The sequence below is a fragment of the Oncorhynchus masou genome, chromosome 32 (genome assembly GCF_036934945.1).
Source record: "Oncorhynchus masou masou isolate Uvic2021 chromosome 32, UVic_Omas_1.1, whole genome shotgun sequence".
Lineage (NCBI taxonomy): Eukaryota > Metazoa > Chordata > Actinopteri > Salmoniformes > Salmonidae > Oncorhynchus > Oncorhynchus masou.
The window spans coordinates 29635808-29660131 of NC_088243.1; the positions used below are offsets into that span (position 1 = coordinate 29635808).

The 24324-nt window shown below is 47.4% G+C and overlaps 1 protein-coding gene across 2 annotated transcripts in view; it reads left to right on the forward strand.

Moving 5' to 3' along the window:
• The window catches only part of LOC135525885 (latent-transforming growth factor beta-binding protein 2-like), a 149831-nt gene that overhangs the window by 105145 nt on the left and 20362 nt on the right, over window positions 1–24324 (forward strand). The window contains exons 10-29 of one of the 2 annotated variants that reach the window (XM_064953837.1): window positions 758–880; window positions 992–1156; window positions 3690–4157; window positions 4871–4890; window positions 5096–5132; window positions 5771–5869; window positions 6775–6900; window positions 7419–7547; window positions 7929–8048; window positions 8378–8497; window positions 11429–11551; window positions 11745–11867; window positions 11976–12098; window positions 12237–12362; window positions 12559–12684; window positions 12770–12895; window positions 13525–13650; window positions 21826–21951; window positions 22452–22571; window positions 22727–22861. In XM_064953837.1, coding sequence (XP_064809909.1) covers window positions 758–880; window positions 992–1156; window positions 3690–4157; window positions 4871–4890; window positions 5096–5132; window positions 5771–5869; window positions 6775–6900; window positions 7419–7547; window positions 7929–8048; window positions 8378–8497; window positions 11429–11551; window positions 11745–11867; window positions 11976–12098; window positions 12237–12362; window positions 12559–12684; window positions 12770–12895; window positions 13525–13650; window positions 21826–21951; window positions 22452–22571; window positions 22727–22861 — 2661 coding nt within the window. The remainder of the gene's footprint in view (window positions 1–757; window positions 881–991; window positions 1157–3689; window positions 4158–4870; window positions 4891–5095; window positions 5133–5770; window positions 5870–6774; window positions 6901–7418; window positions 7548–7928; window positions 8049–8377; window positions 8498–11428; window positions 11552–11744; window positions 11868–11975; window positions 12099–12236; window positions 12363–12558; window positions 12685–12769; window positions 12896–13524; window positions 13651–21825; window positions 21952–22451; window positions 22572–22726; window positions 22862–24324) is intronic. The other variant, XM_064953838.1, reaches the window with a different exon arrangement.

Sequence of the window (24324 nt, forward strand, 5' to 3'; positions counted from 1 at the left end):
ATCTATCATGTCATCTAGGGCATCTATCATATGCCATCTAGGGCATCTATCATATGTCATCTATCATATGTCATCTAGGGCATCTATCATATGTCATCTAGGGCATCTATCATATGTCATCTATCATATGTCATCTAGGGCATCTATCATATGCCATCTAGGGCATCTATCATATGTCATCTATCATATGTCATCTAGGGCATCTATCATATGTCATCTATCATGTCATCTAGGGCATCTATCATATGCCATCTATCATATGTCATCTAGAGCATCTATCATATGGCATCTATCATATCTATCAATGTCAGCACAATGACTGTTCGTCGGGAGCTTCATGAAATGGGTTTCCATGGCCAACCAGCCGCACACCAGCCAAGATCACCATGCACAATGCCAGCGTCTGCTGTAGGGGTGTAAAGGTCACTGCCATTGGACTCTGGAGCAGTGGAAACGCGTTCTCTGGAGTGATGAATCACACTTCACCATCTGGGTTTGACGGATGCCAGAAGAACTCTACTTACCAAAATGCATGGTGCCAATTGTAATGTTTGGTGGAGAAGAAATAATGGTGGGGCTGTTTTTCATGGTTCGGCTCGGTCCTGTAGTTCCAGTGAAGAGACACCTTCACACTACATTCTAGACGATTCTGTGATTCCAACTTTGTGGCAACAGTTTGGGGAAGACCCTTTCCTGTTTCACGATGACAACCCAACAATCAGATACTGTACTACCATGGAGTGTTTTCTTTTCTCAGACATCAACGAGTGTCTGATGAACGGGATCTGTAAGAACGCTGAGTGTCTGAATACCAGAGGAAGCTACAGATGCACCTGTAAACCAGGCTACATGCTGGACCCTGCCAGGAGCCACTGTGTCTGTGAGTATCCCTACCTCCTACCTGTTACGTCTGATGGTCTGTCTGTCTTATGGTCTTTCCTTGGTCCGTGAGGTCTGTCTCATGGAGGCTTGTATATGTTTTTTCGGACAGCGGACAAGGCTGTGTCGGACCAGAGGGGGATGTGTTACCGCTCAGCGTCAGCGGGGATCTGCTCTCTGCCTCTCGCTCAGCACATCACCAAACAGATCTGCTGCTGCAGCCGTGTGGGCAAGGCCTGGGGCACGGCCTGCGAAAGGTGCCCTCTGCCAGACACAGGTACCCACACACCCTCTCTCTCTTACATTTCTCTCTCTCATTTCTCTCTCTTACATTTCTCTCTCTCATTTCTCTCTCTTATCTCTCTCTCAACACTACAACCTCGATGAACTCGTTAAATATCTCTAGTTTGATTACACTTGGTGAACATTCATTGGCGGGGTTGGATTTTAACAGCGGGGCGGAATGTGGGATCTTAGGCTGCGTATTGTGATGTTAATGAAAGCATACAGTACATGCTACTCAACACAACAGTCATTCAGGCTTCACTCACTATATTATAGTGGCCTGGATAGCCAGTCATGTATTGCAGAGAGATAACACCCAATGTGTTTGATGTGGAATAGGATCAAAACTACAGAACCTTTATATGTTGAGACTGTATAATATTATAATAGTGGGAGTGAATGGTGTGTTATCACACAGGCCCTTGGAGAGAAACGCCAGTTATAGTCCAGCTATGTCTCCCAAAGAAAGGAAAACGAGTCAAGCCAAATCAAACATGGGCTGTGGTTGTCATCCTCTTTTTTTTCTTGCCGATTTTATCTTCAAAGTCAAAGAAAAGGCCATTATTTAGAGCAGTGACCGGTTTGGCAAGTGATTCACGGAGGTTGTCATAGATCAGATATCAGAGAACCAGACCTCCATGGTGCTATGCCAGACTAGTGCTCTGCTCTATGTGTAGATGCAGTCCACATACAGCCTGATTACCCTGTCATCGCCAGACACGGACTTTTGTACAGATGAAGGATCTTCATGTGAAACAGTTTGCTCCAGCAGGAAAATAATACTGCAGCTACAGGAGATGTGAATTATAATGTGGATTATAATTCATGGATATTTTTGTAGGGGTTGATACATTTTTCTTAAGGGAAAATCAAGTCTGAAATTTCCAAGTGGAAATTACAAACTTCAGAAGCCTTTTTAAACCTCAAAAACGCTACATGTTTTACATTTCCTGCATTGCAGGAAGTTGTCCTGTAAAAGGGGAATCTAATTAAGATCCTACATCTGTATGGCGTGACAAGCTGTTAGAGCCATGTTGAACACAGAGCATCCAGACTCATTATTAGTCGTAATAGGAGCACATTGACTTGCCTTCCTGTCAGACTTAGAGCTCTGATGTGGAATTAGCCACAAATCCCCATCTCCACCCGCATTAGACAGATCAGTTAGGAGACTTCATTGTATCCATGCTTCTTGCATGTACAGTTGCACCTAACCACAGTGCTGTCAGTATTGGTATCTATATTCTAGAGATTATTTGTCCATTATAAAATTGTTATAGAGGCCTGTGTTCCAGGTCAGGCAGGGTACAATACTATTTAACTGTAATATATTCACCCCTGTTGAAATGTGTTGGGCTCCAACACAAAAAGATGCAATCACCCTCCTTTTATTTCTTCAGTCAGTCCTCCACACACTGGCACTGGCTCGCTTACTCACTCTTCTCCTGCCCAGAGTTCAAAGGTCAGTTAGTATTACATGATTCTCTACTTCCCCCCTGACACTGCCCCCCTGGCACTGCCCTGAGCCTGTGTCTGAAACTAGGGATGTGACAAATGAAAAACAAATATTTATCTTTAAACATATATTTTTTTCTTAGTTTAAATGCGACGGAAAAAAATATATAAATTGCATGTGAATTCACAAGGCAAAATATGGTCCTGCGTATGACCGCTAGGGGTTGATGCAGTTCCATCTACCTCAGTCATGGCTACTCCGTCCATCCATCCCCGGGTCTCGTGGTGCGTCCCTTTCAGATGGTTAAGCATTGCACCTGTACTACATTTACTGTACATTTGCATTTTATCACCTTCTCATTTACCTTCTCAAATTATTGTGATACAGGACTTCGCTGCTGTCACTTGCCTTTCTCTGCCATTTTCCCAACTGTTAACGATAGTGACGTAGTGGAGGAGAGTCGACTCCAAACGAAATGTTGTATCTCTCAATTTCTTGGCTTGCATGTGTCTCGCAACTTCAGTAAAGCAGGGCCCTATCTTCAATGAATGACTGAACACACATTCACATCATGAAAGAGAAAGAGCAAGCGAGCCACCGCGACGGAGAGAGGAGTGGGCAGGCAGAAAGAATTGCATGTGTCTTGGTAATATGTATCGCGCATATTTACTAAAGTAGCCTAAAGTTCACGTCTTCGTCTTTGGTTTTATTTCAATTACACAAATTTCTTCTAAACGCTAACGATCCCAATTTAATTTAAACGTTCACACCCATCTGACACATCCACATCCCCTCTGTAATAGCCTCTCTGACGGCTGTCACTGCCCTGGCAGCTCCCTCCCTGGCCATGGATGAAACCCAATCCCCTTCACAGAGGAGAGACTACAGTATGGCATGCTGTACATAATGGTATTACATGGATGGCTTTTGGTATTGCTGCGAACACCAGACAGAAATACGACCCATAATTACTGTCTGGCAGCGTTTCATGTTAGCTCAGGAGCCCCAGGGTGGAATATGGCCTTATGATGTTTTCTATGGTTCTTTGTTTGCCCCTGTACGCCTGCAGACCATTTCAAGGAGATCTGTCCCGCTGGCCACGGCTACACATACTCGCGCTCCGACGTGCAGATCTCCCTGAGACAGCTGGAGGAAGAGGAGCTGAGGAGGACTGGCGTTTCCTGGGAGGCCCAAAACCCTAGCCACCCCCAACTGCCCCAGCAGCCAGCTCAGCCTCCGCAGCAGCTGCCCCATGTCCCACAGATCCCACAGTACCCCTACCACCACCAACCACATCAACCACAGCATACACAACACCCCCACCAACCACAACACCCACAGGAGATACCCCACCACCCCCAGACCCCACAGTACCCTCATCAATCCCACAAACCCCACCATCCACAGCACCCCCAAGAGCTCCCCCAGACTCCCCAGATCCCCCAGTACCCTCACACCCCCCAACAACCACAACACCCTCTCCATCCAGACCCAGACACCCAGCATCCAGCTGGGGAGACCCCCAGCCAGCCTCAAGGTGAGAACAATTATATTGTTAGGCATATTTTATTGAGGTATTTGTGTCCAAATAAGGTAGCAAGTCGACCATTGATAATATTATTAGTATATTACAACATACTGTATTAAAATGGGTCTGAAGTTACAAGGTTACACAATGGAAAACCTTTTAGTAGACGAGGATAAAGTAGTTATTTACACAGACGAAAACATCAACAGGATGTTTTTATCTCCACAAATAACAGGTTTATCCTCATCTACTAAATATCAAACAGTATTCGCTTCCCCTATCTGTCAGAATACACCTCCCATAAGCATTTGAGCAGAGTACTTAATCCACACAGGTCAAACATCTGTGACCTCTGGATCTTCTGTGAAACATTCTTCTGATTTACAGTTATGAGATAAATTATCGGCATGGCCCGAGCAAAATTATTTATATAAGGAGACCATAAATATTTAGGGATTGTGTCTTCACTATCTGAGATATCTGTTTCAAATGTTTCCATAGGCTCTATAGTACATGATCAGAGTCAAGGTCTTCTCCCTGGCTTTAGGGATAAATGTGCTGTAAGATGAGTTTTATTGGAAACAAAGACCTTAAGATGGCGTCTAAACAGTAAAACGCCCGATGAGAACATGGATTGATATCTCAATGACAATGCATGGTAATGCTAACCGAATGTCAGTTTTCTCTACTGATAACATGGCCGCTTGTCTCTCTCCAAACAGATGTGGAAATATTGAACCCGGTGAGTTCCTCTTCTCTCAGAAAAAAAAACACATGCTTTTGAAATGTTTATTTTAGAAGAAAATCACAGCGTCTTAGCTTTAAGACTCCTATGGTATTAAGTCATTGCAATCGATATGAAAAATACATTGATGGTAAAAACTGTCAGAAGATTGAAACATATTTTGTTATAACCAAATTCGAACCTATTCTTGCTTATTCCACAGCGTCCTGTTGCGACTGACTCCCCACTGAAGTACCCAGGTAATGTATCTAAATCCCAAACCATCAAAGAACCTCGTCACAATGGTGTCTGTTCATATTCATAACTCATAATCACAGTTTCAGCCTGTAATTTACTGTGGTGTTTTTACACAGTGATCCTACACCTCATGGTGCATTGATAAAACCAATGAGAGTGCCAGAGAAAACAGAGATTCATCAAGTAGTCAGGCACATGGAGTCCTGATCCATTTTCTATAAATTGCTCACACAAAGCACACAGCAGAGGCAGCCTGCCCCGGCATTCCCCTGCCAATGAAAACATTGACAGTCTGTAGGTTGAGTCCATCTATGGGTCCAGCTGATTGATGTCTGTTATCTGTTTTTAGCAAGCAGAAAGGGCATATTTCAACGTTATATCACTGCCATGCTACCGTAGGAGGACCTTGTGAGTGATTGTCATGCCATTGCCAGTTGGAAAAGCAGATACTGGGTCACTCAGGGGAAAGTAGCAGCAGCCAAGGCTGTTGGATATCCAGTGTGCTCTCCCCATTGGCCCATTGACACGTTGACACCTCGTCTTTCTATCTTTCGCTCTCTGTCTTGCTTCTCTCTTTCTCTCTATGTTTCTCTCTCTGTCTCTCTCCCTCTCTCTTGTCTTCCAACTCTGTCTCCAGTAGATGTGGTAGAGAAAGTGACTCCTGACTCTCCCATCAACCTGGGGCCTGAATCTGAGGGCAAGGACACATCCTCCATCAATGTGGCCACTCAGGTCACAGGTGAGAGGCATGGTCACAATACACTTCATGGTTTCCACTGCACTGGCCACTGTGCCTCGACATCCACTGATGCTAGATGAGTACAGTACATTAGCAGACACAGATCTAGTTTGATTTGATGGGGTGACAAGCTTTGGTAATTCAATGAATTGGAACAGTCTACTCATAATGCTCCCCAATAACTATTTAAATGTAGAATTGCAATTAAACTTTATGCTTTCTAGATACAAATGGGATTTCTCAGTTCATTTGTGACTTATGAATGTCCAACAGGCCTGTTTGATAGACATTTCTTAGGGCTGACCCGTAGTTTAGCAAGGGGAAGCAGAGGATGTGTTGTCCTCTTCGTGGACCTTCTCCCCCAAGCCAACTTGGCTTCAGACTTCCGAGCAGCACAGAGGGCGAGAGGGCGAGAAACCAGAGAGAGTGTGCCTTTTGGAAGAGGAAACTGTCTGGACTGGACAGACGCCAGGCCTGCATGAAAAGAAGAGAGAGAAGACTGTGTGTTTGTGACTCGCGGTCATCCTATGGAGAGGGTCAGAGCTCTGAGTCAAACCCAGCAGCCCACCCTCAGCTCATGTTTACAAGAACCACTTTGGAATGAAACAAACAACTGACAAGTCAAATGACAGGCTTAACAGTGCATGGCCCCTCCCTGTCATTCTGACTCTTAGTGAGCGCCCCTTGCCACATGTTTGAACACTACACCGCAGTAAAACGTGTCCCCTCCATGCAGCCTGCCATAAAACAACCTGCGCGTTTCCATGGAGAAAAACACGTGGTGAACGAGTAAACTTTCTTTGGAGTAGACAGTGTTTAAGAAGAGTTGTGTGGAAAAGACAACTTAATAGGATAGGACAAACACGGCATGTCTGTTGGTATTGTATTTTATTGTCTCCTCACAGATATTGACAAGTGCTCCATCACTCCAACCATATGTGGCCATGGGCTGTGTGTGCCAGTGCAGACAGGCTACACCTGCTACTGTGACCCCGGCTACAAGCTGAGCGCGCTCCAGACCAACTGCATCGGTAAGACGGGAATAGCTGGGTGGGCAAAGGGGGCTTCTCCGGGAGTTCTGTCAGCTCTCCATATCATTGTCTTAACACAAGCCTCGCCGTTCACACCACATACAATACAAGCACAGAGGTCTTGAGAACTCAAGAGCCAAGTGAAAGCGATCCCTGTGTTTATGTTGACCCTTTATGCGACGCCTGACAACAAGGTCGGAGCAATCCAGAGAGCTGCCACGGAGCTGTGATCCGTTACCTCACTCTGCAGTCGCCGTCCAAACCCTGCTCTGGCCCATCACTGAGGAATGCTTGCACTCCACTCTGCACTGTGGAGGGGCTCCAGAATGAAGGGTTGGAAAGGACAAGGTCTCCAGTGGTGAAATGGAACTGAAATGGAACACTCTTGCCTTTCTCCCCCTTCTTTCTTTCTCTCTATATCTCTCTCTCTCTTTATTTGTGTATTTCTGTCTCTCTCCCCTCCTCTCTCTCTCTCTCTCCCTCTCTGTCTGTCTCCCTCCTTCCCTCTCTCTGTCCAGATGTGAATGAGTGTGAGGGGGACCCTTGTGGAGGGAAGGGCCGTTGTGTGAACACCTTTGGCTCCTACACCTGCCAATGCTACAGCGGCTACAGCCAGGTCATCACCCAGAACAGGAAGTTCTGCCAGGGTGAGATGGGGAAAAGCATGCTGGGTGCTGTAGTTTTAGGAAGGGATGTTCACCCAGTGATGTTCTCACTGCTCACATAAATACTGTACTAGCTGGTGCTCTCACACGAGAATACTAGCTAAAGCCCTCCCCAGAGTCACCAGGGGAACTGAGAGACAGATTTAAATATGAATGATGCTCTAAGAAGACACATTTGGGCTTTTTAAACGTGCTATATAAGTGTAATGTGTCATAATTTTCAAACAGTCTTTTATGTTGTATTTCAAGGCAATTTAAGGCCAAAATTCAGACAAGCAATGTTTCTCTAATGAGCCATATTCATAGAAAAATAGCCACTCTTTGTTACTTCCCTCTCTGACTTGTTCCGGGGATTCTGTGCAGATATAAATGAGTGTGACATGGCCAACAAGTGCCAGGATGGTGACTGTGTCAACACGGAGGGATCTTACACCTGTGAATGCAAGAGTGGCTACGCCAAGTCCTGGAAAGGGCTGTGTGAAGGTGAATCTAGCACAGAGACAGACAACCTTGATACTCTGTACTTTCAGAACATCACAATGCTGGCCATGGGTGTTTATTGGCTGCACTAGGGTTCATATCTAATCCAGCCACAGAACAGACATTGTTGTATTTTCCTCAGCTCTGAGCCAGGGGAAAAACAAAGTGGAGACTTTAAATAGGAGGCAATACCAGAGGGAGGATATGGGCATGATTATTGGTGTGTGTGAGCGTGCGAGTGCCCTTGTAAATGTAGAGACTAGATCCAGGCTTATCTTAATGGTATTTCCTCAACTCCACTCTCTCCTCTCCCTCCCCTGTTCCATTGCCAGACGTAGATGAGTGCCAGGGCCCCAGTCCGTGCCCCAGTGGAAGGTGTGTCAACACCCCAGGCTCCTTCCAGTGCCAGGCCTGTGGCCCCGGGTTCAGGGCTGCCAGCGGGAGATGTCTGGGTAAGATGGGCCTCCAGGGGCCATGCCTGGAAATGAGCTGGGTTTCCCTCTTAAACTTCTTTATGATTTGATAATATTCCCCCAGCCTGCCTGGCACACTTTACGTAAGCAAAGCTTGCAGTTGGCAACACCAGAAATGACCAATAAGATGTCATCAGTGCAACCGTGAATGGTCTTAAGGACATGTTGACAGGCCTGATACTCTACAGTTTGCAACCAAATTGGACTGTCTGAATTAGATTTTTCACTTATGGCTTTGCTCTAAGGGCTGGAGTCATTAAGGATAGTGGAAAACGTATTTCATGCTGTTATACTCTTTTCAAAGGGGTTAATATTGGATGTTTTATGTGCAGGGGACTACCACAGCACTCCAACCACAGCGCTAGCAGGAGAGGCCTTGGCGGGGCTTGAGTGATGGCTCTCTCATAGCGTGGGCAGTGATTTAGTGACTCATAGGCGAGGTCCTTCCCTCCCTCACTCTCCCTCGCTCTATTATTTTTGTAATATCTGCCAATCCCTAGCCCCCAGGGCCAGACCCATATTGTTCAACCCCCTAGAGTCGATGTCCACGCCCCCGCTGAAATTTTATGAGCATAATTAAAAAATCTCCATAAAAATCTTTTTACATTGGATGCGTCTTAATATGCCGATGTCGCACTTCCGCATCTGCAGTGACAGGTGACAGGTGTTTGTCAGACCAAACCGGTCTTCTCACAGTATCGTCTGTAGCGTCCGAACGATTTGGGCCACACACTAATATGACCCCTCTGTGGAAAGGTGAGACTCTCATGAACACGTACATGTTTTGCTCTAGGACGCTCACAGGCTGAACAACATTCGTCTGAAGGTCCCCCGGTTCCAGTTGAAAACATTTATGGAAGGACTGTAAATATGAAACTGTTTAATGCCAAGAATGATGGGGTTAAAATCGTTGGAAAAAATAACAAATGTTTCCTGATTTTTCTTATATCTCCCAGATATAGGACAGACACTTCAGAACAAACTTGTTTTTTTATTTTTGGGGGGACTATCTGTTGTTCCGTGTAGTGAATCTGTTATTCAATGCTTTTGTATGGGCTAATAGCAGTAAGGCCAAATAAAAATTAAAAAACATACTTCAAGGGGTCTTAAATTCTAAATGAAATAGCTAAATGATCCTTGGTATGACCTTCTTAAAACAATTCCATATAGCTTAGTAGAACCCCCCCCTCTGGCTTAGACAGTGCTTAGACTGTTATGGGTTAAACATATCACCCTTGTTATTGCTGATCTTTTCATATCATCTGCTGCTGTAAAAGATTGTTTGTAATACTTCAATTTGTGAGAGTCAAAATATTTTCCCTTGGCCTCAGCCTTAAACAAACAGCCTATTATTTTTGGATGGCTCCGGTCTCTGCAGTGGAGCCCAGCGGGGCTATGTCTTTATTACTGGGTCAAGGGGAGAGGACTGGAGTGATGACTGAGATGTATGAAGGGGTCAAGGGGTCAATATTACCCAACTGTTAAAAGGCCCTGTCAGACAAAAAGGGCTGTGGTTAGTCAACCATATAACTGCCTCTGTTACACTATAAAACCACTACGAGGGTTTAATAGGGCTTCAATACACAATGCATGACACACTATACAAGGTCTGTAGCATACTGAACGAGCCAACGTCCCAGTGTAGCAACCCCCACCCAACCTTGAGGTGTTCCTGTTACATAAGACGCTCCAGGCTGGTATTGTGACATCTTCTCCTTCTCGCCTCCTCCAGAAGAATATTGTATATTTTAGCGTCTGAGGTGATTATTGTGTAAAGGTCAAGTCCTCCCTGACTGAGCTGGCCTGTGAAAGGTGAACTTATCCAGGCAGGTTTTTTGGCCCGTTCTACAACTTCTTCCCAATGACTCCTATGACGGAAGAAGGCTCGACCTTACGGGCTCTTTGATTACTCCAGTCTTATTACTTTCCCTTCAAAGAAAACACTACATGGGCTCCATTATTTTCTGCTCGTAGGTCTTTAAACAAATACAATCAATGCACTCATAGCGTTCTATATTGTGATGTGGAGTATGACTAGCTGCTGAGTTGCACTTCCACTGGAAATGAGGTGGAACAGAGGAGCTAAATACAGTTGGTTCAAAACCCCCACTAAACAGGCTAATATCCACATGGGTGATGGAACTCAACTAAAATGGGGGACCATGTATGCAAGCAGCGTGTGTGTTCTCTATGTTTGTTTCCAGTGTTTGCCTCAGTCAATTGCCTGTAGCACAGTAGTTGGAGCCCAATTGGCTGCGTTGTGGATAAGCCTAATTGGTTGTGCGATAGAGAGAACAGCTCCAGCCTCATGTCGGGCTTATCGTAGAGGACTGAGAGATGCCAGGAGATTCAGAAACAAGGTTTTGGGCCATACTGACAGACGTCTGGCTACAGCCATCGTGAGACGAGACACACAAAGCCCTGCCTGTATTCCACTGGATGTTTTCAGTGCAGTAGCCCTCTGTTTCTACTGTGTCATTCACCTCACACTGAACCTGCCCACACAACTGTGTTGAGAGAGTTGTACTCTGCCCACTCACACATTCACAGACACACAGATGCTCTCTATCACACGCACAGAGGAAGGAGCTGCCTGGCAAATTCTTAGAGAGCCATGAAATATAGTCTTTGTTTTATGCCTTTTGGAGTCAACTAAAACAACATTTCTGTATGATTTCTTCCACAAAAATAACTTGCTTTTGACATTGTCATGTGTATTGACTTAAGAGCATGAATTGGAAAAGATTAAGGCAGGGCAATAGATAATAACAAACATTCACAGGGTACAGTATATTCCAACTAATCATGTCGTGGGTTCTGGGTGTTTTACTGTCTGGAATCTGTCACAGTGAAACTCATGTGTCTTTGTGCGTGGTGACCTGAATGTTGGTGACCTGTCTTGACCCTCAGATGTCAACGAGTGTTTGGACCAATCGGCGTGCGCCCACGGTAGGTGTGTCAACTCCGAGGGCTCCTACAGCTGCAGCTGTTACCAAGGATACCAGGCTTCTCTGGACAACAGCAGTTGCCAAGGTACTTGTTTGTGAAAACATAAGTCCCACGTCATTCATTCTCCAGTTTCGGGTATTAAAATAAACAGTTCACTGAAGCGGAAATGGTACTACTGAAGAAGCCTTTGAGGTCCAGGGGGTTTTAATAAATGTTGTTAACAGTGAGGAGGAGTGGTGGTTTAACAAGGTCCTCCAACATACTGTCTTTTCTCCAGATGTGGATGAGTGTCTGCTCCCTGGAGCCTGCCTCCATGGCAGGTGTGTCAATCTGGATGGCTCCCACAGGTGCAGCTGTAACCCTGGTTACCAAAGTGCTCCTGACGGCAGAGCCTGTGAAGGTCTGTAAAAGATTAGATGTGTGGAATACGACCCTTCACGGCATGCTGCTGTTCTCCTCGAGCTCTGAGCTCTCTATGGCTCTTTTAATGCCTCATTGTTTTTATTAGATGTTGACGAATGTGCTACACCTGTGTGCCCTGCGGGAATTTGCACCAATTCCGAAGGTTCCTACTCATGCAAGAACTGCCGACCTGGATTCCAGCGATCAGCGGGTGGACAGAGATGTGAAGGTATGGAACCCGTACAACCTTTGGCATTTCAGGCAACACACTGAAGGATCATCATCCACCATAGACAGATAAAGCATGTCAGACAGTGTGCAGCCTCCGACTGTTCATTCTTCATGTCAATCTGTCATTTTATTCCAGATGTGGATGAGTGCTCCAAGGCAGACGTGTGTCTGGGAGGGGTGTGTGCCAACACAGAGGGTTCCTTCACCTGCACCCGCTGTAAAGACGGATACAGGGTGTCCCAGGACAGGCAGAGGTGTGAGGGTGAGTCCAGCCAAAGCCTTCCCCAGCTGGAACATTCACCAACGCCTTCTGTAAAGGATGCCCTTTGCGTGCATCAACTGTATATCTGTCTCTGTTACTGTGATCTAGGTGTGTCTTAGAACTGTAACGCAATACTTGTATATAGTTTGTTTGCCAATAGTAATTAATGTCTGTGCTGGTCTGGTGTCTCCTCCAGATATTGATGAGTGCCAGTCTGGGTCTGTGTGTGCTAATGGGATCTGTCTGAACTCTGAGGGCTCCTTCTCCTGCATCACCTGTCCCTCAGGCTACAGCGTCTCCCTAGACGGAGAGCTGTGTGAAGGTCGGTCCATTCTCCCTGAAACCACATCTAATGGTCCACCAAAGGAGTGGTGTTTTACTTAAAAGACCGTATTGGTGTATTACAGATATTGATGAGTGTGAGCTGCCCACTACGTGCCCCAGGGGAACATGCACCAACACTGAGGGTTCCTTCACCTGCACCACCTGTGGGTCAGGCTATAGAGTGACTGAGGATGGGCTGGAGTGTGATGGTGAGTCCTGGACGCATTTCCTGCGTACATGTGAGTTAGTGTGTGCGTGCGTGCCTGAGTTTGTGCATTTGTGTGCGTTAGCAGGCCGTGTGTTACCGAGTGCTCTATGAGCATGTTAGGCTCTGACCTCTGCCCTGCCTGTGACAGATGTGAGTGAGTGTGCCAGGTAACGCCCCCATTGGGCCCGGCGTGAGTCCAGTCAGGCCTCTCTCCCACATCGCCTTTTGTTAACAGCAGGCTCAGGTTGTCTGTAAATGATGTCAGGTGTGACGGCTTGGACCCAAAGCCCCTCTCCTTAGCTAAAGATCCCAAAATACTCCTCCCAGACATCACATCATAACTGGATCCTGCATCCCTCTCCCTCTGGCACCATCCATCTGATCCGCGTTCAAAAGAAAGAGACATGGGCTTCAAATAAAACACAGTGAAGTCAGCCTGTCCCACTGATAGATCAGCTGGAGAGATAGATGTGTTGACAGTGGAACTCTATGCCATATCAATTAGAAACGGATCGAAATGATTACATGTGGCATGTGGTCATGTTTTCCACCAGGCATTCTATCCTCTGCTACAGTTCAGGTATGTAGTTAAGTGGCCTTTTTTCTCTGTTTCTCTGTCCTGTTGTTCAGATGTGGACGAGTGCTTGGTGGCTAACGTGTGCCCAGGCCAGCTGTGTCGGAACAGTCCTGGATCCTTCTCCTGCAGCAGCTGTGGGACTGGCTTTACCCTGTCTGAGGACGGCTCCCACTGCCAGGGTAAGACTGTCTAACCTCTGGAACACACTCACCCCCGCCCTCCTATTCTTCTCCCCAAGATGAACAGCACAGATCCAGTTTATACTCTAATGTCATTTAATGGAAGGGTGGATTGAGACTAGGAAGAAGATCTCCTTTTTTGAAATGTTTTTGCCCTGGGAAAATCCTGAAAACAAGTCCAAGTCAGACTTTGATTGGATTTTAATGGATGTCTTCATGCCAGGGAAAGATTAACGGCTTAATTTGAAATGAAACCAACCACTCCCCAGCTCCTACGCAGCCAGCACAAACTGTGGAACTCCTCTGTTGACCCACAGGCAAACCAAAAGCCATTCCATTCACTTAACAATGGCCTTCACTATTTCCCCTGTAAGAAATACAATCTGTACCAGAGCAAGGAATTTCCAATGATCACATAACAGAGAGCCATGAGTGTTTGTTGATACAGTAATTATACACCACCTGTAATAGCTTGCTGTTTTGGAATAGATGCCTGTCCTGCATACTTCTATCCACCCTTTTTAATAAAGCACTGTCAGTGCAAGCTAATAAAGGAGGCTTTGCTTACTGTACGTGCAGACTGACTCCTTGCGTTCAGCCATTAGTCATGTTATCAGGCCAGAGGCAGACTGAGAGACTGGCTCCTTGTATTCAGCCATTAGTCATGTTATCAGGCCAGAGGCAGACTGAGAGACTGGCTCCTTGTATTCAGCCATTAGTCATGTTATCAGGCCAGAGGCAGACTGAGAGACTGGCTCCTTGTATTCAGCCATTAGTCATGTTATCAGGCCAGAGGCAGACTGAGAGACTGGCTCCTTGTATTCAGCCATTAGTCATGTTATCAGGCCAGAGGCAGACTGAGAGACTGACTCCTTGCATTCAGCCATTAGTCATGTTGTCAGGCCAGAGGCAGACTGAGAGACTGACTCCTTGCATTCAGCCATTAGTCATGTTATCAGGCCAGAGGCAGACTGAGAGACTGACTCCTTGCATTCAGCCATTAGTCATGTTATCAGGCCAGAGGCAGACTGAGAGACTGACTCCTTGCATTCAGCCATTAGTCATGTTATCAGGCCAGAGGCAGACTGAGAGATTAGTCTGAGGCCAGAGGCAGACTCTGGCTCCTTGCATTCAGCCATTAGTCATGTTGTCAGGCCAGAGGCCGACTGAGAGACTGACTCCTTGCATTCAGCCATTAGTCATGTTGTCAGGCCAGAGGCCGACTGAGAGACTGACTCCTTGCATTAAGCCATTAGTCATGTTGTCAGGCCAGAGGCACTGAGAGACTGAGCCATTAGTCATGTTATCAGACTGACTCCTTGCATTCAGCCATTAGTCATGTTATCAGGCCAGAGGCAGACTGAGAGACTGACTCCTTGCATTAAGCCATTAGTCATGTTGTCAGGCCAGAGGCAGACTGATTCAGCCAGACAGACTCCTTGCATTCAGCCATTAGTCATGTTGTCAGGCCAGAGGCAGACTGAGAGACTGACTCCTTGCATTCAGCCATTAGTCATGTTATCAGGCCAGAGGCAGACTGAGAGACTGACTCCTTGCATTCAGCCATTAGTCGTGTTATCAGGCCAGAGGCAGACTGAGAGACTGACTCCTTGCATTCAGCCATTAGTCATGTTATCAGGCCAGGCCAGGCAGACTGAGAGACTGACTCCTTGCATTCAGCCATTAGTCATGTTATCAGGCCAGAGGCAGACTGAGAGACTGACTCCTTGCATTCAGCCATTAGTCATGTTATCAGCCAGAGGCAGACTGAGAGACTGACTCCTTGCATTCAGCCATTAGTCATGTTATCAGGCCAGAGGCAGACTGAGAGACTGACTCCTTGCATTCAGCCATTAGTCATGTTATCAGGCCAGAGGCAGACTGAGAGACTGACTCCTTGCATTCAGCCATTAGTCATGTTATCAGGCCAGAGGCAGACTGAGACTGACTCCTTGCATTCAGCCAATAGTCATGACTGAGAGACTGACTCCTTGCATTCAGCCATTAGTCGTGTTATCAGGCCAGAGGCAGACTGAGAGACTGACTCCTTGCATTCAGCCATTAGTCATGTTATCAGGCCAGAGGCAGACTGAGAAACGGACTCCTTGCATTCAGCCATTAGTCATGTTATCAGGCCAGAGGCAGACTGAGAGACTGACTCCTTGCATTCAGCCATTAGTCATGTTGTCAGGCCAGAGGCAGACTGAGAGACTGACTCCTTGCATTAAGCCATTAGTCATGTTGTCAGGCCAGAGGCAGACTGAGAGACTGACTCCTTGCATTAAGCCATTAGTCATGTTGTCAGGCCAGAGGCAGACTGAGAGACTGACTCCTTGCATTCAGCCATTAGTCATGTTGTCAGGCCAGAGGCCTGAGAGACTGACTCCTTGCATTAAGCCATTAGTCGTCATTCAGCCATTAGTCATCAGGCCAGAGGCAGACTGAGAGACTGACTCCTTGCATTCAGCCATTAGTCATGTTATCAGGCCAGAGGCAGACTGAGAGACTGACTCCTTGCATTAAGCCATTAGTCATGTTATCAGGCCAGAGGCAGACTGAGAGACTGACTCCTTGCATTAAGCCATTAGTCATGTTGTCAGGCCAGAGGCAGACTGAGAGACTGACTCCTTGCATTCAGCCATTAGTCATGTTGTCAGGCCAGAGGCAGACTGAGAGACTGACTCCTTGCATTCAGCCATTAGTCATGTTATCAGGCCAGAGGCAGACTGAGAGACTGACTCCTTGCATTCAGCCATTAGTCATGTTATCAGGCCAGAGGCAGACTGAGAGACTGACTCCTTGCATTCAGCCATTAGTCATGTTATCAGGCCAGAGGCAGACTGAGAGACTGACTCCTTGCATTCAGCCATTAGTCATGTTATCAGGCCAGAGGCAGACTGAGAGACTGACTCCTTGCATTCAGCCATTAGTCATGTTATCAGGCCAGAGGCAGACTGAGAGACTGACTCCTTGCATTCAGCCATTAGTCATGTTATCAGGCCAGAGGCAGACTGAGAGACTGACTCCATTCAGCCATTAGTCATGTTATCAGGCCAGAGGCAGACTGAGAGACTGACTCCTTGCATTCAGCCATTAGTCATGTTATCAGGCCAGAGGCAGACTGAGAGACTGACTCCTTGCATTCAGCCATTAGTCATGTTGTCAGTCATGTTATCCAGAGAGGCAGACTGAGAGACTGACTCCTTGCATTCAGCCATTAGTCATGTTATCAGGCCAGAGCCATTAGTCAGATCAGGCCAGAGGCAGACTGAGAGACTGACTCCTTGCATTCAGCCATTAGTCATGTTGTCAGGCCAGAGGCAGACTGAGAGACTGACTCCTTGCATTCAGCCATTAGTCATGTTATCAGGCCAGAGGCAGACTGAGAGACTGACTCCTTGCATTCAGCCATTAGTCATGTTATCAGGCCAGAGGCAGACTGAGAGACTGACTCCTTGCATTCAGCCATTAGTCATGTTATCAGGCCAGAGGCAGACTGAGAGACTGACTCCTTGCATTCAGCCATTAGTCATGTTATCAGGCCAGAGGCAGACTGAGAGACTGACTCCTTGCATTCAGCCATTAGTCATGTTGTCAGGCCAGAGGCAGACTGAGAGACTGACTCCTTGCATTCAGCCATTAGTCATGTTGTCAGGCCAGAGGCAGACTGAGAGACTGACTCCTTGCATTCAGCCATTAGTCATGTTATCAGGCCAGAGGCAGACTGAGAGACTGACTCCTTGCGTTCAGCCATTAGTCATGTTGTCAGGCCAGAGGCCGACTGAGAGACTGACTCCTTGCATTCAGCCATTAGTCATGTTATCAGGCCAGAGGCAGACTGAGAGACTGACTCCTTGCATTAAGCCATTAGTCATGTTATCAGGCCAGAGGCAGACTGAGAGACTGACTCCTTGCATTAAGCCATTAGTCATGTTATCAGGCCAGAGGCAGACTGAGAGACTGACTCCTTGCATTAAGCCATTAGTCATGTTGTCAGGCCAGAGGCAGACTGAGAGACTGACTCCTTGCATTAGTCATGCAGGCCATTAGTCATGTTTAGTCATGTTGTCAGGCCAGAGGCAGACTGAGAGACTGACTCCTTGCATTCAGCCATTAGTCATGTTATCAGGCCAGAGGCAGACTGAGAGACTGACTCCTTGCATTAAGCCATTAGTCATGTTATCAGGCCAGAGGCAGACTGAGAGACTGACTCCTTGCATTAAGCCATTAGTCATGTTATCAGGCCAGAGGCAGACTGAGAGACTGACTCCTTGCATTCAGCCATTAGTCATGTTATCAGGCCAGAGGCAGACTGAGAGACTGACTCCTTGCATTCAGCCATTAGTCATGTTATCAGGCCAGAGGCAGACTGAGAGACTGACTCCTTGCATTCAGCCATTAGTCATGTTGTCAGGCCAGAGGGCAGACTGAGAGACTGACTCCTTGCATTCAGCCATTAGTCATGTTATCAGGCCAGAGGCAGACTGAGAGACTGACTCCTTGCATTCAGCCATTAGTCATGTTATCAGGCCAGAGGCAGACTGAGAGACTGACTCCTTGCATTCAGCCATTAGTCATGTTATCAGGCCAGAGGCAGACTGAGAGACTGACTCCTTGCATTCAGCCATTAGTCAGTTATCAGGCCAGAGGCAGACTGAGAGACTGACTCCTTGCTTTCAGCCATTAGTCATGTTGTCAGGCCAGAGGCCGACTGAGAGACTGACTCCTTGCATTCAGCCATTAGTCATGTTATCAGGCCAGAGGCAGACTGAGACTGACTCCTTGCATTCAGCCATTAGTCATGTGAGAGACTGACTCCTTGCATCAGGCCAGAGGCAGACTGAGAGACTGACTCCTTGCATTGACTCCTTGCGTTCAGCCATTAGTCATGTTGTCAGGCCAGAGGCAGACTTAGTCATTAGTCATGTCAGGCCAGAGGCCGACTGAGAGACTGACTCCTTGCATTCAGCCATTAGTCATGTTATCAGGCCAGAGGCAGACTGAGAGACTGACTCCTTGCATTAAGCCATTAGTCATGTTATCAGGCCAGAGGCAGACTGAGAGACTGACTCCTTGCATTAAGCCATTAGTCATGTTGTCAGGCCAGAGGCAGACTGAGAGACTGACTCCTTGCATTAAGCCATTAGTCATGTTGTCAGGCCAGAGGCAGACTGAGAGACTGACTCCTTGCATTAAGCCATTAGTCATGTTGTCAGGCCAGTCATGGTCAGGCCAGACTGAGAGACTGACTCCTTGCATTAAGCCATTAGTCATGTTGTCAGGCCAGAGGCCGACTCTGACTTGCATTCAGCCATTAGTCATGTTATCAGGCCAGAGGCAGACTGAGAGACTGACTCCTTGCATTCAGCCATTAGTCATGTTATCAGGCCAGAGGCAGACTGAGAGACTGACTCCTTGCATTCAGCCATTAGTCATGTTATCAGGCCAGAGGCAGACAGCATTAAGCCATTAGTCATGTTATCAGGCCAGAGGCTGACTGACTCCTTGCATTCAGCCATTAGTCATGTTATCAGGCCAGAGGCAGACTGAGAGACTGACTCCTTGCATTCAGCCATTAGTCATGTTATCAGGCCAGAGGCCAGACTGAGAGACTCTCTTGCATTCAGCCATTAGTCATGTTATCAGGCCAGAGGCAGACTGAGAGACTGACTCCTTGCATTCAGCCATTAGTCATGTTATCAGGCCAGAGGCAGACTGAGAGACTGACTCCTTGCATTCAGCCATTAGTCATGTTATCAGGCCAGAGGCAGACTGAGAGACTGACTCCTTGCATTCAGCCATTAGTCATGTTATCAGGCCAGAGGCAGACTGAGAGACTGACTCCTTGCATTCAGCCATTAGTCATGTTATCAGGCCAGAGGCAGACTGAGAGACTGACTCCTTGCATTCAGCCATTAGTCATGTTATCAGGCCAGAGGCAGACTGAGAGACTGACTGTTATCAGGCCAGAGGCCTCCTTGCATTCAGCCATTAGTCATGTTATCCAGGCCAGAGACTCCTTGCAGACTGGCCAGAGACTGACTCCCATTGCATTCAGCCATTAGTCATGTTATCAGGCCAGAGGCAGACTGAGAGACTGACTCCTTGCATTCAGCCATTAGTCATGTTATCAGGCCAGAGGCAGACTGAGAGACTGACTCCTTGCATTCAGCCATTAGTCATGTTATCAGGCCAGAGGCAGACTGAGAGACTGACTCCTTGCATTCAGCCATTAGTCATGTTATCAGGCCAGAGGCAGACTGAGAGACTGACTCCTTGCATTCAGCCATTAGTCATGTTATCAGGCCAGAGGCAGACTGAGAGACTGACTCCTTGCATTTAGTCATGTTGTCAGCCATTAGTCATGTTAGTCAGGCCAGAGGCAGACTGAGAGACTGACTCCTTGCATTCAGCCATTAGTCATGTTATCAGGCCAGAGGCAGACTGAGAGACTGACTCCTTGCATTAAGCCATTAGTCATGTTGTCAGGCCAGAGGCAGACTGAGAGACTGACTCCTTGCATTCAGCCATTAGTCATGTTATCAGGCCAGAGGCAGACTGAGAGACTGACTCCTTGCATTCAGCCATTAGTCATGTTATCAGGCCAGAGGCAGACTGAGAGACTGACTCCTTGCATTCAGCCATTAGTCATGTTATCAGGCCAGAGGCAGACTGAGAGACTGACTCCTTGCATTCAGCCATTAGTCATGTTATCAGGCCAGAGGCAGACTGAGAGACTGACTCCTTGCATTCAGCCATTAGTCATGTTATCAGGCCAGAGGCAGACTGAGAGACTGACTCCTTGCATTAAGCCATTAGTCATGTTGTCAGGCCAGAGGCAGACTGAGAGACTGACTCCTTGCATTAAGCCATTAGTCATGTTGTCAGGCCAGAGGCAGACTGAGAGACTGACTCCTTGCATTAAGCCATTAGTCATGTTGTCAGGCCAGAGGCCGACTGAGAGACTGACTCCTTGCATTCAGCCATTAGTCATGTTATCAGGCCAGAGGCAGACTGAGAGACTGACTCCTTGCATTAAGCCATTAGTCATGTTATCAGGCCAGAGGCAGACTGAGAGACTGACTCCTTGCATTCAGCCATTAGTCATGTTATCAGGCCAGAGGCAGACTGAGAGACTGACTCCTTGCATTAAGCCATTAGTCATGTTAGGCCAGAGGCAGACTTAGTCCATTAGTTGTTGTCAGGCCAGAGGCAGACTGAGAGACTGACTCCTTGCATTCAGCCATTAGTCATGTTGTCAGGCCAGAGGCAGACTGAGAGACTGACTCCACCTTGCATTAAGCCATTAGTCATGTTGTCAGGCCAGAGGCAGACTGAGAGACTGACTCCTTGCATTAAGCCATTAGTTTGTCAGCCATTAGTCATGTTGTCAGGCCAGGCCACTGAGGCAGACTGATCAGAGACTGACTCCTTGCATTAAGCCATTAGTCATGTTATCAGGCCAGAGGCAGACTGAGAGACTGACTCCTTGCATTCAGCCATTAGTCATGTTGTCAGGCCAGAGGCAGACTGAGAGACTGACTCCTTGCATTCAGCCATTAGTCATGTTGTCAGGCCAGAGGCAGACTGAGCCATTAGTCATGTTACCAGAGGCAGACTGAGAGACTGACTGTTATCAGGCCAGAGGCAGACTTGCATTCAGCCATTAGTCATGTTATCAGGCCAGAGGCAGACTGAGAGACTGACTCCTTGCATTCAGCCATTAGTCATGTTATCAGGCCAGAGGCAGACTGAGAGACTGACTCCTTGCATTCAGCCATTAGTCATGTTATCAGGCCAGAGGCAGACTGAGAGACTGACTCCTTGCATTCAGCCATTAGTCATGTTATCAGGCCAGAGGCAGACTGAGAGACTGACTCCTTGCATTCAGCCATTAGTCATGTTATCAGGCCAGAGGCAGACTGAGAGACTGGCTCCTTAGACTAGATCTGACCTCACTTATGTTATGATGCTCTCCCTCTTTTCTCTCTTCCCCCTCTCTGTCTCCATCTTTCTCTCTTCTCTCTCTCCCTCTCTCTCTCCTCTGTCTCCATTTCTCTTCTCTCTCTCGCTCTCTCCTCTCTTTCTTTCATTCTCTCCTCTCCTCACTTCTCTCTCTCTCTGTCTCCATCTCTCTTCTCTTTGTCTCTCTCCTCCCCCCTCTCTCTCCTTCAGACATAAATGAGTGCCTGTCCCCAGGGGTCTGTCCCATGGGCGTTTGCAGCAACACAGAGGGCTCCTACTCCTGTATGACCTGTGACCTTGGCTTCACGCTGGCGCCCAATGGGCTCACCTGTGAAGGTACTACTTTTTTTCCTTGGACTAAACTCTAATGACCCTTCAATCCTGCGGGAAGTTCTCCTCTTATGCTGATGATTTTATTTGTAGTCAGTCACAGCTCTGCGTGGTAGACGAGTACCTGCAGATCAGTGGAGGCTGGAACGGAGCAAATGGAATGGCATCAAACATCTGGAAACAATGTGTTTGATGTATTTGATACCATACCTCTGATGCCGCTCCAGTCATTACCACAAGCCCATCCTCCCCAGTTAAGGTGCCACCAACCTCCTGTGCAGTAGATGCGATTTGAGTCGTCATAATTCCCTGATGTAAAAGATGAAAATGATGTATATTCATATGGCAGGTTGTGACACTTTCCTTGAAGTTTTGGCCGCTTTATTTGGAGGACAAACTGAGGACCCACTTGGATTAAGACCTAATGACCTCCCAGCTGTGGTGGGAATGTGTTACGCTACATTATGCACTGTGTGTGTCTGTTTTCCCTACGTGTCCCCCGGCAGACATCAACGAGTGTGAGGACCATGGTCTGTGTCTGGCAGGACAGTGTACCAACAACCCTGGTTCATACAGCTGCTCCTGTCCATCGGGCCTGGAGATGGTGGACGGGACATCTTGCAGAGGTACACACACTCACACCCTCTCTCTTAGGATGGGGGGGGGGGGGGTGACGTCCTCTACTGTTCAGCTGTGTGTTTATTGATGAACTGTCCTTGTTTAACTATCCGATTAGCCTGTCATGTTGTCATGTTTGCCTCTGTGTGTGTATGCATTACAGATGTGGATGAGTGTCAGTCTGGAGGGATCTGTGGAGATGGGGACTGTCTAAACACAGAGGGTTCCTACCTCTGCATCTGCCCTGATGGATACACCACAGGCACTACAGGCACCACAGATGGAATTGGCTGCCAAGGTGAGAGAGAACAAAATATACTGTTTATAACTAACTACCAACTTGTTTGAATGTATTACCACAATTAGGACAAGCCACAAGCCCCGCTCCTGTCTGGGTGAGGGCATACAGTGTATGTAGAGGGCAGCTTGTACTCCCTGACCCTGTCTCTCTCAGGGCTGACCCTACTCCCCCCTGACCCCCCCACCCCGCTCCTGCTCTGGGGTGCCTGGGTGTCCACTTGTTCCCCAGACCAGTTAGGCAGCAGTCATAAAACACAGCCATTGTTTCTAACAGGCCATGGCCAGACATCAACCGTCTCACTGCTCCCCCTCTCTCAACTCCACTGGACCAGGTTTGATGTCATTCCAGCCGCACCCATTGCCCTGGTCACAACAGAGGGGGAAAATGCTGCTCCTAATTGTTGGCAAGAGCTAGCCTTTCACTGAAACCTTCTGGAGCATTAGCTGTCAAAATACAGAGGAATGGAACCCTCTGGGAGAATCAATATGAAGGGAACATAACTCAGGCTAAATGTCTGACCTGCGTATTATTGATTCTGGTATAGTTTACTGCTGAAGGGTACCTAAAGTTAGCATAGCCTGGATGAAAAAACATTGGGCATTACACTGAGCATGTTATCCCTCTAGAGTGATGTGAAGCAGGTAAGCATAGAGCAGGGCCACTCTCTGGGGGTAGAGGATCCTGGAGGGGGTTATGAGGGCCCGAGACCTCTTCCAGCCATTCATTTACATTTTAGTCATTTAGCAGACACTCTTGTCCAAGGGCACATCAACAGATTTTTCACCGAGTCGGCTTGGGGATTCGAACCAACGACCTTTCGTTTACTGGACCCACGCTCGTAACTGCCAGGCTACCTACCTCCCCATACGTACTCAGCAGGCTAGGCATCCCCTCCCCAGTACCCAGTGCTGATGGCTGGGCTCTCCCTGATGTCCCCTGGCCATGTACTACAGCACCACACCAGTGAGCAAGGCAGACCCAACCTGCACACTCCCCTGGCCCTCTGCCACAGCAAATATTTCCCTTTAATTGTCCTATAAATCAGATGCTGGGTATATTTTCATGCCGTCTGCTGTTGTGTGTGCAGCGCTGACACAATGAAAGCCAGGCCTCTCTGCCATGGGCCCTGCAGGGAGTGGAGAGGGGGTACATGGGAAGGACGGGGAGCCCAAAGTGTTTGGTCTTCTGGTTGGAACACAGTTGGACTGGCTGGACAGATGGTTGCTTACAGGGCTATGGGCACTTTCACTGTCTGGGACTCAACAGTGGACATAGGACTAATATAAATCACAAAGATGAACTAATCACTTGTCAATCTAGTATAACCTGCCATTCAGCTCTGTTTGAGATAAATCATTGCTATAAATGCTTTGATATTGAATCACATAGTTATTGGAACATACATTGGGGTGTTTACCTAGGCCCTTCTCAGACTGTCTTGTTCCCTGTACCTCCATACA